Source organism: Perca fluviatilis, chromosome 16, assembly GCF_010015445.1.
Source record: "Perca fluviatilis chromosome 16, GENO_Pfluv_1.0, whole genome shotgun sequence".
Lineage (NCBI taxonomy): Eukaryota > Metazoa > Chordata > Actinopteri > Perciformes > Percidae > Perca > Perca fluviatilis.
In genome coordinates, this window is record NC_053127.1 from 693625 (window position 1) to 707079 (window position 13455).

At 43.6% G+C, this 13455-nt stretch overlaps 1 protein-coding gene across 1 annotated transcript in view; it reads right to left on the minus strand.

Annotated features, from left to right (window-relative positions):
* Positions 1 to 640: 640 nt before the first annotated feature.
* The window catches only part of LOC120544137 (platelet-derived growth factor receptor beta-like), a 32741-nt gene continuing 19926 nt past the window's right edge, over positions 641 to 13455 (minus strand). Inside the window, exons 21-28 of the mRNA XM_039777722.1 lie at positions 12595 to 12707; positions 9736 to 9858; positions 9349 to 9460; positions 8471 to 8570; positions 7703 to 7808; positions 4628 to 4736; positions 4407 to 4545; positions 641 to 971 (exon numbers count right to left, since the gene is read on the minus strand). Coding sequence (XP_039633656.1) covers positions 809 to 971; positions 4407 to 4545; positions 4628 to 4736; positions 7703 to 7808; positions 8471 to 8570; positions 9349 to 9460; positions 9736 to 9858; positions 12595 to 12707 — 965 coding nt within the window. The 3' untranslated portion in view covers positions 641 to 808. The remainder of the gene's footprint in view (positions 972 to 4406; positions 4546 to 4627; positions 4737 to 7702; positions 7809 to 8470; positions 8571 to 9348; positions 9461 to 9735; positions 9859 to 12594; positions 12708 to 13455) is intronic.

The following is a 13455-nucleotide window of genomic DNA, read 5'->3' on the forward strand; positions in this document are numbered from 1 at the left end:
GAAGAAGACTGAAGAAACCCAGAGGGGGAACCTATCATCATCAGATAACTAGTATCTAGTCTTATATATCCTGTTAGAATCCATGATATCAGATAACTCCAGAAAGGTTCCCGTACCTCAGAGAAGTTGGACTGACTTGGGTGGTGTTTAGATGTGTCAGGCGTCCGGTGCAGCGAAGGTTACAACCATCACGTTTAACTCTCGTGTTGTCTCCCCCGTCGACCTGCAGCAACTTTTGTTTTTTTCTGGGTCAAAATGGAAAAATAATTCAACGTTTTGGTCGTCGTCTTCGACACTTTTGTCATTAGGTCATGTCAATATTTTTCAGCTTTTTTAAGTTACAGTAAATTTTAAAGTTTTTCCTGACATTTTTGTCACTTTTTTCCTACGTTTTTCAGTGTTCTTTTATCAATGTTTCTTTACATGTTATAACATTGAATAAAACACCCAAATTCTATGAAAGTAGTGAACTGATCATTTATTTTACTTCTGAAGAGCGTCATAGGGAACCATCCACATTATTTTGTTTGACTATTTGGTTGAAAGAAACCCACATTTCTGATATAGAAACTTTGAAAACGGGTCAGATTAGACCTGAAGACATCAGGAGGGTTAAATCAAGCAGGCAGCGCCACACGGGTTTCAGTAAACAAACGTTTATTAAAACTGAAGAAAGTTTGTCTGGAAGCAGATTAAAATAATAACGCAGATATACACAGACACTTCTGGATCAAATATAAAAGAATATGCAGCTAAATATGATGAAGTTATGAATCTGATTCTGCTGCCGTTTGTATTTAGGTTTCTTTCACAGGCAGCTCTCGTCTTCCTCAGGACACTTCTCTGGTGATGTCACTTCCTGCACGTCATCTGATGATGTCACTTCCTGTCCATCCTCTGATGATGTCACTTTCTGTCCATCCTCTGATGATGTCACTTCCTGTTCTCCTGGAGACTCTGAGAGCTGAGGGCTGCGGCGACACAGACCACCATCATCATCATCATCATCATCAAGTTTAAACTTTACTTTTTTTTAAATAATTTTTTGGCCTTTATTTTGATAGGACAGATGAAGACATGAAAGGGGAGAGAGAGGGGGAATGATATGCAGCAAAGGGCTGCAGGTCGGAGTCGAACCCACAACCATTTGAGATATGGTACTTCTGGGTGACTTCAACATCCAGACAGAGAAGTCAGCTTCCTTTCTTCACCTTCTCTCTTCTTTTGCCCTCTCACTCTCTCCTTCACCACCCACTCACAAAGCTGGCAACCACCTAGATCTCATATTCACTAGAAACTGCTCTACATCCAACCTCACTGTTACTCCACTCCATACCTCAGACCATTTCTTCATCTCTTACTCTCTCCCACTCTCCCAAGCTCACAACCATATCTCAAGAGACACCGTACCTGTCCACCGTAATATTCGTTCACTCTCTCCTTCTTCTCTGGGGGCATGTACTCTATCTACCCTCCCTCCATCTGACTCTTTCTTACTCATGCCTCCTAATGCTGCCACAGACACTCTACTCTCTACTCTATCCTCCTCTCTCGACTCTCTCTGCCCTCTTACTTCACAACCGGCTCGTAAGTCCTCCCGAGCGCCGTGGTTATCTAGTTAGTACGTGCTGAAAGATCAACTATACGGGCAGTGGAAAGGAAATGGCGGAAATCTAAACACCCAGATGATCTGCTTACCTATCAGTCTCTTCTTTCCTCCTTCGCTGCCTCTATTTCTGCAGCAAAAAGCTCTTTTTATCAAACCAAAATTGAATCATCTTTCTCAAACCCCCAAAAACTTTTTTCCATCTTCTCTAACCTGCTAGATACCCCCAGTCCACCTCCTCCCTCCTCCCTCCTACCAACCCACTTTGTCAACTACTTTGTAAAAAAGATAGATGACATATGCTCTTCATTCTCCACCACACCTCCTAAAATCACATTACCATCCGTCACATCCAGTACTCTTTCCTCTTTCACCCCTCTATCTCCAAATCAAATTCTTACTTTGATTACCTCTGCCCGTCCAACCACCTGCCCCCTGGATCCTATCCCTTCTCACCTCCTCCAGTACATTACTCCTGACCTCCTTCCTTTCCTCACTCATCTCATTAACATCTCCTTGTCAACTGGCTGTTTCCCCAATGCCCTTAAAGAGGCAAGAGTGACCCCGCTACTCAAAAAACCCAACACTCGACTCCTCTGATGTAAATAACTGTAGACCCGTCTCCCTTATTCCATTTTTATCTAAAACTCTTTGAGCGTGCCATTCATAATCAACTCTCTACCTATCTCCACCAGAACAACCTTCTTGATCCCCACCAGTCTGGTTTCAAGGCTGGTCACTCAACAGAAACCGCCCTCCTTGCTGTCACTGAGCAGCTTCACATCGCTAGAACAACCTCTCTCTCTTCCATCATCATCCTTCTGGACCTTTCTGCTGCCTTCGACACAGTGAACCACCAGATCCTCATTTCGACACTCCAGAATCTGGGTGTCACAGGCTCTGCGCTCTCTTTGCTGACATCTTACCTGGCAGACTGAACCTACCGGGTAACTTGGAGAGGATCTAGCTCAGAACCTTGCCCACTCAAAACTGGGGTTCCTCAGGGATCAGTCCTGGGTCCCCTCCTCTTTTCTCTGTACACCAACTCTCTCGGGTCTGTCATTCAGTCGCACGGCTTTTCTTATCACAGCTACGCGGATGACACCCATCTAATTCTCTCCTTTCCTGAGTCTGAAACTCAAGTAGCGGCACGTATCTCGGCCTGTCTGACTGACATCTCTTCTTGGATGTCCGCACACCATCTGAAACTCAACCTCGACAAGACTGAGCTCCTTTCTTTCCCGGGAAGGGCACTCCTACCCAAGAACTGACTATAACAATTGACAACTCTGTGGTAGTCCCAACCCAGACTGATAGAAACCTGTGTGTAACACTTGACGACCAACTCTCCTTCACTGCTAACATTGCTGCAACCACCCGATCCTGTTATTGTAGATACATGCTGCATAACATCATAAGGATATGTCCCTTCTAACGCAGAAGGCAGCTCAGGTTCTGGTTCAGGCTCTAGTCATCTCACGTCTTGACTACTGCAACTCCCTCTTGATTGGCCTGCCTGCATGTGCCATCCGGCCCCTGCAGCTCATTCAGAACGCAGCAGCTCGACTTGTCTTCAACCTCCCCAAGTTCTCTCACACTACACCGCTCCTCCGCTCTCTTCACTGGCTACCAATTGCTGCCCGCATCCGCTTCAAGACACTAGTAGTTACATACAGGGCCACGAACGGATCAGCCCCAGCTTACATCCAGGACATGGTCCAACCATATACCCCAACCCGCCCACTTCGTTCTGCATCAGCCAAACTGCTCGCTGCCCCCTCACGCGAGGGAGAACTAATTACTCAACGAAATCCAGACTGTTCACTGTCCTGGCTCCCAAATGGTGGAACGAGCTCCCCATCGACATCAGGATGGCTGAAAGCCTCCACATCTTCCACCGAAGGTTAAAAACACATCTCTTCCGACTACACCTCAGATAAAAAAAACTAAATAAATAAAAATAATCTTGAAGCTGCACTTTCATATGTCTCTTTGTAGCTTTGCTTTTTAAAAGCTAATGTATTTGCACTTACTACTTGTTGTTTCGAGTTTGAACCTTCACAGTTGAAAGGACTTAATTGTAAGTCGCTTTGGATAAAAGCGTCAGCTAAATGACATGTTATGTAATGTAATGTATTGTAATATATATATATATATATATATATATATATATATATATATATATCAAATGCTATGAATTGAACACCAACACCCGAAATCAATGAAAGTAGTGAACTGATTACTTATTTTACTTGTAAAGACCATTGTATGGTACCATCCATGTTATTTTGTTTTAGAATTAGGTTGGAAAAAACCCAAATTTCTGATATAAAAACTTTTTGAAAATGCGTCAGATTAGACCTAAGGACACCAGGAGGGGTATTTGGGGTGGTCAACATGAACGCCATAACACCGAGTTGACGCATTTTGGATCATGAAGCGATGCAGCAGTAACGTTAGAAAGCATAACGTTCTCCGTAAAACAGTAGACCGCTCGCCGCGGCCTCGTGACTAATCTCCGCTATGCTCTACCAGGACTTGCCATGCTGAGGGTCTTTCTGCACAACACCCGGATGACCACGCTTTTTTGGATATTTTTGTTGCATTTTTTGAATTTTTTCAAAAGAAACAAAGCTTGTTGAGCAGAAATCAGACTGGAGATACTTCACTGTGCTGTAGAGAATATATATATATATATACACTACTATAGAATTATAGTATTATACAGACATTATTGTTAACTTTAAGTGCCCTGACGTATGATTATCTGTGTTCATGTTTTAAATAACTTCATTGGTACCTGACTGCGTCCGGCGCAGAACTGCCGCTGGTTTCTATGATGATGTCAGTGACGGGGATGATGTAACTGCCGTGGGAGGGGCCTGCCTCCTCTGGCTCCGCCTCTAGCAGGTGAACAGTCACCTGGGGAGCGGGACGTCCTGTAAACAATACGGAGGGTAAGATCTCTGTGATCAGTACAGTGATAGTGTTTATCGATGGGAGCGAGAACGTGTTTCTGACCGTCTGCGTCTGTCTGTCCGTCCATCTGGTCTTTGATTGGACGGCCTCTGGACCGAACCACAGCTGGATTATCACCTTTCAGGAAGTCCTGGCTCAGCTGGAGGTAACGCTGACACACAACAAAGAACAACAACATTTACTGACAACGACAGTGACGAAAAAGTTGGAAACAGCCAGACGTCCATGTCTTTGTCATAAATACTACTACTGCTGTAATACTTACAGACCGTATTTAGAAACTTAATCCTCTCAGCCTTCAGGGATTTTTAACAATTTATGGTCCGTCTGGTTTTATTTTCTAAAAAGTCTTTTAACCCTTGTGTTGTCTTCCCGTCGACCTGCAACTTTGTGTTTTTTTCGGTCAAAATTTTCACATTTGTCGTCCTTTTCACTTTTATTCCAAACTTTTTTGTCACATTCTTTCCAATTTGTGGGCGATTTCCTAACAAGTATTCTTCTCACTTTTTCCAATGTATTTTTTCCAATTTTTTTGTCATTTTAACAAGTTTTTGTTTGTATTTTTTTGATGTTTTTTTGTCACTTTTTCAGATTTCTTTGGTGACTTTTTTCAGCGTTTAATAAAAAAAAATTGTCAATGTTTTTCCTGCGCTTTTGTACAATTTTCAAACATTTGTCACTTTTTTCAACGTTCTTTTGTCATAGTTCTGATATAGAAAGTTTTTGTAAACGGATCAAATTTGACCCGAGGACAACAGGAGGGATCAAACATCAATCTGATCAATTAAATTTCAATTAAATGTTATTTATAGTATCAAATCATAACAAGATCTCAGGACACTTTACAGATAGAGTAGGTTTAGACCACACTCTATAATTTACAAAGACCCAACAATTCCAGTAATTCCCCCAAGAGCAAGCATTTAGTGCAACAGTTGCGAGGGTTAGGGTTAGTGGCACTGTTGACCACAGTCATCTATAAACATAATTTCTTTCAGGACAAACTGGGCTATTGTTATATTTGTGCTGCAGTAAGGTCACTTGAATGTAGAAAAAGGTTGTAGGACCATAAAGACAAATAAATAAATAACAGAAAATGAATCTCACAAATATGTATTGATATAACACACACAACAATAAAAGCTAAGCCAATCTTCTCTAAAACAGTTCTCATATGTAATAGGAGTCAAACTGTGAAAAAATAAACATCATAACTCATACAGTGGACAAAATATCTAAATTGTTTCAAAAAAGTCCAGACGCTTTTGTCCTCATGACATTCACTTATGCCAATAATCAAAATAATAATGTCATAGTTATTGTTATAGTTATTATTATTATCACACACACTGCAATGCTACACAAGCATTTGTGTTGTCTAAAACAGTTCTCCTATATATTTGGAGTCATCCAGTGCAAAAATAACCATAATAAATATTATAACTCATATAAAGGACAAACTATTTACATTTCTTCAAAAAAAGCCCCAAACTTATGCCAAAACTTAAAACAGTGATGTCATTCTTCTCTGTAGAATGGTTTAGAACGGTAATAGACGATCTTTGGTCACATCTTACTATTCTGACTTTGAGTGATCTCTCCTCACAATAAACAATCTTTGTTGTCCCTCAGATGATATGGGCCTAATGTGTAACGGACCTGCCTTTCATTGGTTTACAAGACAAAAACAAGCAACTCCCAAAGCATCATGGGAAAAAAAAGATGGTTTGCATCAGAGCTAGCTGCGATTCTCGGAGATAAACGGCCGAAAAATCATAAATTATGGACAGAAAATGTATCGATCTTGGATGTAACAGTATGGATTAATTGCAAAAAGACCCCAAAAACTCTGGACTTCTAGGCTGGATACAAAACCTTCTGTAAGGGCTACGAAGACAACAAAGACATCAGCAGAACATGGCGACTGTTAGCTTTTAGCTACAACAGACGGGATGTTGCTACTAGTTATTAATATAAAGTTATATAGTAATATATAAGGATATATACATAACTTATATAAGTTATGAATGAGAGATGCCGTTTTATGTCGTATTCGACAAGCTCGGGCACAGAGGGTTAAACGAGTCGTCATGTCTTCCTGTACGCTGTGATTTCACAACTATACATACATACATATATATATATATATATATATATATATATATATATATATATATATGGAGAGAGAGAGAGAGAGAAAAAAAAAAGAGAGGTAGGAAGTGCTGGTACAGCACCTTTACAGTCACTCCCTGACTGCAATGACAGTTCAAAGACTCAGACCTGGAAGAAGACTGGGCTTTTTCTTAAAGAGACAGCTGCTAAAACGGAGCGTTTCAGACAGACAGGATGAATATACAGGTATATTCAGACAGGATGAATACAGGTATATTCAGACAGACAGATATATTCAGACAGACAGGATGAAAAAAATATGTTTTTTAACATTAAATCACGTAAACATGATCTAGAAGAAACCCAAAATACAAGTATGACCCTAAAAATGAGCGTCTGAGTAGGATTACTACATGGTAATAGAGTATATAGTACCTTTCTGTAGTGGTGTCAGTCTGAGTAGGATTACTACATGGTAATAGAGTACTCTGGTACCTTTCTGTAGTAGTGTCTGAGTAGGATTACTACGTGGTAATAGAGTACTCTGTACAACCTATATAGTATCCTACTCAGACTGACACTTTACAGAAAGAACACTACTCTATTACTGCCGTATAATCCTACTCAGATGCTCATTTTCAGGGTCATACTTGTATTTTGGGTTTCTTCTAGATCATGTTTACGTGATTTAATGTTAAAAAAAAAATTGTCATCCTGCCTGTCTGAATATACCTGTCTGTCTGAATATACCTGTATTCATCCTGTCTGAATATACCTGTATATTCATCCTGTCTGTCTGAAACGCTCCATTTTAGCAGGTGTCTCTTCAAGAAAAAGCACTTCTTCCAGGTCTGAGTCTTTGAACTGTCATTGCAGTCAGGGAGTGACTGTAAAGGTGCTAAACATGATCACGTTAAATCACGTAAACATGATCTAGAAGAAACCCAAAATACAAGTATGAGTGTCTGAGTAGGATTACTACGTGGTAATAGAGTACTCTAGTACCTTTTTGTAGTCGTCGGTCATCATGTTGCCCACGGCGATGATCAGCGAGGAGAAAGAAGGTCTGGACTGAGGTTTCTCCTCCCAACACTGTCTCATCAGATCATAACTGGAGACAGAACATTAAATATCAGATCAGATCTGTCTAAAAGTGCTGATTGTGAGTGTGATCATATTTAATGAGTAATAGACATTGGACAATGAGAGTAATGATATTGCACAGTATACGGGTATTGCATAGTAATGTCATGTTTCCTGCTCTGCTGAGGCAGCGGGTTTATTTCAACCCAACCAGAGTGGTGATTGTTGGAACAGTGGAAAGATGAACCAAGACGGCTTTTGGTAGTTTTATTTAGTTTCTGTCCACTTTGAATGAAGTGTGTTTTACAATGATAAAAGTCCTGATTATTAAATGGAGTCTGGTGTAAAATATGCTGGCTCTATACACGCTAAAAGTCTGAGATTATTTACATGGAGTCTGGTGTAAAATATGCTGGCTCTATACACGCTAAAAGTCTGAGATTATTTACATGGAGTCTGGTGGAGATATGCTGGCTCTATACACGCTAAAAGTCCTGATTATTTACATGGAGTCTGGTGGAGATATGCTGGCTCTATACACGCTAAAAGTCTGAGATTATTTACATAGAGTCTGGTGGAGATATGCTGGCTCTATACACGCTAAAAGTCCTGATTATTTACATGGAGTCTGATGGGTTTGGCGATGGGGATTTTATAGGCGAACATGTGAAAGTGAGTTTTGTGTCATACATGTCGTTCGGAGCGTGATCAGGGCGACTCATCCTGTATCCTCTCTTCAGAGACGAGTAAAACTGCTGAGTCATGGGAAGGTCGGGGTACGGGCTCCCCCCTGTGACAAAACACACAAAGTACTGCAGAAATGAGCATGTTCTGAAATTGTATAGAGCAAATACTCTTCAGATAAATCCACAATGAAAATAATGGTGAGCTACAGCTAGGGATGCACCAAATCCAGATTTTTGGGGTTCTGCTGAATCCTGAACCCCCTGGTTGAGATTGTGCTGACTCCTCCTCCCATCCTCAGTCCATGAACACAGTAAACACATGAATGAAGTAAACCGTGACTGTCTTTCCTTTGCCATAACTGAAGTTGCTGCATTTTGGCTGCTGTCTGGAGATTCTTTCATGCACAACTCGTATTCTTTCAGATGTTTCATACCAAATGTTGTAACAGCGACCATGTTGTGTATTGTTTAGGGTCCTCGCCACCACCAGACCAATCAGCATTGAGAATTGAACATGTAGCTGGACTTGAATGGTCTTCTTTTGACTGAAAGTACTGCCAAGCAACACTTTTTCTGCTCACCAGTTCCATTTCCACTTTCTCACAGCCTACTGCATTGAACACTCCGCCTATGTAAACACCTTCCCCTAATCAACGGCACCGTCATTACATTGACCAGCGTAGCGCGCCGAGTGCAAGCGTAGGGTTCGGTTCACTGGGAACAAATTCTAAGGTTCTGCAGAAACCCAACCCCGTCAAAAGCCCAATATTCAGCCCAATCAGAAGATGAATCCTGGATTAGGTGCATCCCTGGTCATAATGAGTGAACAGTGTACATGTCTATCCAATGTAGTGTAGATGTGTACTGGTTTGGACTGGTTACCCAGAGAGAAGATCTCCCACAGTAAGACTCCGTAGGACCACACGTCACTCTGAGAGCTGTAAATGTTGTGGAAAATACTCTCTGGAGACATCCACTTCACCGGCAGGAAGCTCTGAAAAGTCAATACATACTTATACTTACATTACATGTCATTTAGCAGACACGTTTATCCAAAGCAACTTACAATTACTTTGCTTCTGGAGCAACTAAGGGTTAAGTGCCTTGCTCAGGGACACATTGGTTGATGTACTGCAATGGGAATCGAACCCAGGTCTCCCACACCAAAAGCATGTGTCATATCCACTGCCATCACCACCCCACTTATAATGTTGCAGTTTATTAAAACTATTTCAACGATAAGCATTTAGTTAATAATGTTAAACTGACGTTTCCTCTGGCGATGTAGTCCTGGTCCTTCATCAGATCTCGGGCCAAACCAAAGTCACAGATCTTCACCAGCTTCCCCTCGCAGACCAGGACGTTCCTCGCAGCCAGGTCTCTGTGGACGCACTGCAGGACACGCAACACGCCAACGTCAACACGCAGCATAGCACAGGGACACGCAACATGACACAGGGACACGCAACATGACACAGGGACATGCAACATGACACAGGGACACACAGCATGACACAGGGACACGCAACATGACACAGGGACACGCATCATGACACAGGGACACGCAACATGACACAGGGACACACAGCATGACAAAGGGACACGCAACATGACACAGGGACACGCAACATGACACAGGGACACGCAACATGACACAGGGACACGCATCATGACACAGGGACACGCAACATGACACAGGGACATGCAACATGACACAGGGACACGCAACATGACACAGGGACACACAGCATGACACAGGGACATGCAGCATGACACAGGGACACACAGCATGACACAGGGACACACAGCATGACACAGGGACACACAGCATGACACAGGGACATGCAACATGACACAGGGACACGCAACGCGACACAGGGACACACAGCCTGACACAGGTACACACAGCATGACACAGGGACACACAGCATGACACAGGGACACACAGCATGACACAGGGACACGCAACATGACACAGGGACATGCAACATGACACAGGGACATGCAACATGACACAGGGACATGCAACATGACACAGGGACACGCAACATGACACAGGGACACACAGCATGACACAGGGACATGCAGCATGACACAGGGACACACAGCATGACACAGGGACACACAGCATGACACAGGTACACACAGCATGACACAGGGACACACAGCATGACACAGGGACATGCAACATGACACAGGGACATGCAACATGACACAGGGACATGCAACATGACACAGGGACACGCAACATGACACAGGGACATGCAACATGACACAGGGACACGAAACATGACACAGGGACACGCAACATGACACAGGGACACGAAACATGACACAGGGACACGAAACATGACACAGGGACACGCAACATGACACAGGGACAAGCAACATGACACAGGGACACACAGCATGACACAGGGACACACAGCATGACACAGGGACACACAGCATGACACAGGGACATGCAGCATGACACAGGGACACGCATCATGACACAGGGACACGCAACATGACACAGGGACATGCAACATGACACAGGGACACGCAACATGACACAGGGACAAGCAACATGACACAGGGACACGCAACATGACACAGGGACATGCAACATGACACAGGGACACACAGCATGACACAGGGACACGCAACATGACACAGGGACACGCAACATGACACAGGGACATGCAACATGACACAGGGACATGCAACATGACACAGGGACACGCAACATGACACAGGGACACACAGCATGACACAGGGACATTACAGCGGCGACACGGGACACACAGCATAACACAGGGACACAGCATGACACAGGTACACACAGCATGACACAGGGACACACAACATGACACAGGGACATGCAACATGACACAAGGACATGCAACATGACACAGGGACACGCAACATGACACAGGGACACGCAACATGACACAGGGACACGCAACATGACACAGGGACACGCGAAACATGACACAGGGACACGCAACATGACACAGGGACACGAAACATGACACAGGGCACGAAACATAATACAGGGACACGCAACATGACACAGGGACAAGCAACATGACACAGGGACACACAGCATGACACAGGGACACACAGCATGACACAGGGACACACAGCATGACACAGGGACATGCACGCACGGCACAGGGACACGCATCATGACACAGGGACACGCAACATGACACAGGGACATGCAACATGACACAGGGACCACGCAACATGACACAGGGACAGCAACGCATGACACAGGACGCACCACATGACACAGGGACATGCAACATGACACAGGGACACACAGCATGACACAGGGACAAGCAACATGACACAGGGACACGCAACATGACACAGGGACATGCAGCATGACACAGGGACACACAGCATGACACAGGTACACACAGCATGACACAGGGACACGTAACATGACACAGGGACACACAGCATGACACAGGGACACGCAACATGACACAGGGACACGCATCATGACACAGGGACACGCAACATGACACAGGGACATGCAACATGACACAGGGACACACAGCATGACACAGGAACAAGCAACATGACACAGGGACATGCATCATGACACAGGGACACACAGCATGACACAGGGACAAGCAACATGACACAGGGACATGCATCATGACACAGGGACACGCAACATGACACAGGGACACGTAACATGACACAGGGACAAGCAACATGACACAGGGACACGCAACATGACACAGGGACACGCAACATGACACAGGGACACGCACAGCATGACACAGGGACACGCAGCATGACACAGGGACACGCAACATGACACAGGGACACGCAACATGACACAGGGACACGCAGCATGACACAGGGACACGCAACATGACACAGGGACACGCAACATGACACAGGGACAAGCAACATGACACAGGGACAAGCAACATGACACAGGGACAAGCAACATGACACAGGGACATGCAACATGACACAGGGACACGCAACATGACACAGGGACACGCAGCATGACACAGGGAAATGCAACATGACACACCCACCAATCCAATGACACCAATCCACCTCCCCCCTGCCTGTCGTGAATAGGCAACATGACATGCAAATATTTATTAGTGATAGTACATTTCTGGAGGAGAGGAAGTCCATGGCCTGAGAGATCTGGAAGGAGAAACTGAGAAGGTCGTTGAGGCTGAGGAGAGGAGAGTCACTGAGGAAAGACGACGCCTCCTGGTGGTCTGAAAGAGAACAACAACACGGCCAGTTACATCACACACACACAAACACACACACACACACACACACACACACATACAGACACACACATACACATACAGTCACACACACACCAGGGTTTCACCTGGAACTGTACAAGCCCTAATCTTCGGCACTTCGTCTCTTTGTTAGTTCTTCAGTTTGTCTCTTTGTTAGTTCTTCAGTTTGTCTCTTTGTTAGTTCTTCAGTTTGTCTCTTTCTTTGTTAGTTCTTCAGTTTGTCTCTTTGTTTGTTCTTCAGTTTGTCTCTTTGTTAGTTCTTCAGTTTGTCTCTTTGTTAGTTCTTCAGTTTGTCTCTTTGTTAGTTCTTCAGTTTGTCTCTTTGTTAGTTCTTCAGTTTGTCTCTTTGTTAGTTCTTCAGTTTGTCTCTTTGTTACTTCTTCAGTTTGTCTCTTTGTTAGTTCTTCAGTTTGTCTCTTTGTTAGTTCTTCAGTTTGTCTCTCTTTGTTAGTTCTTCAGTTTGTCTCTTTGTTAGTTCTTCAGTTTGTCTCTTTGTTAGTTCTTCAGTTTGTCTCTTTGTTAGTTCTTCAGTTTGTCTCTTTCTTTGTTAGTTCTTCAGTTTGTCTCTTTGTTAGTTCTTCAGTTTGTCTCTTTGTTAGTTCTTCAGTTTGTCTCTTTGTTGTTTTCAGTTTGTCTCTTTGTTACTTCTTCAGTTTGTCTCTTGTTAGTCTCTCAGTTTGTCTCTTTTGTTATTCTTCAGTTTGTCTCTTTT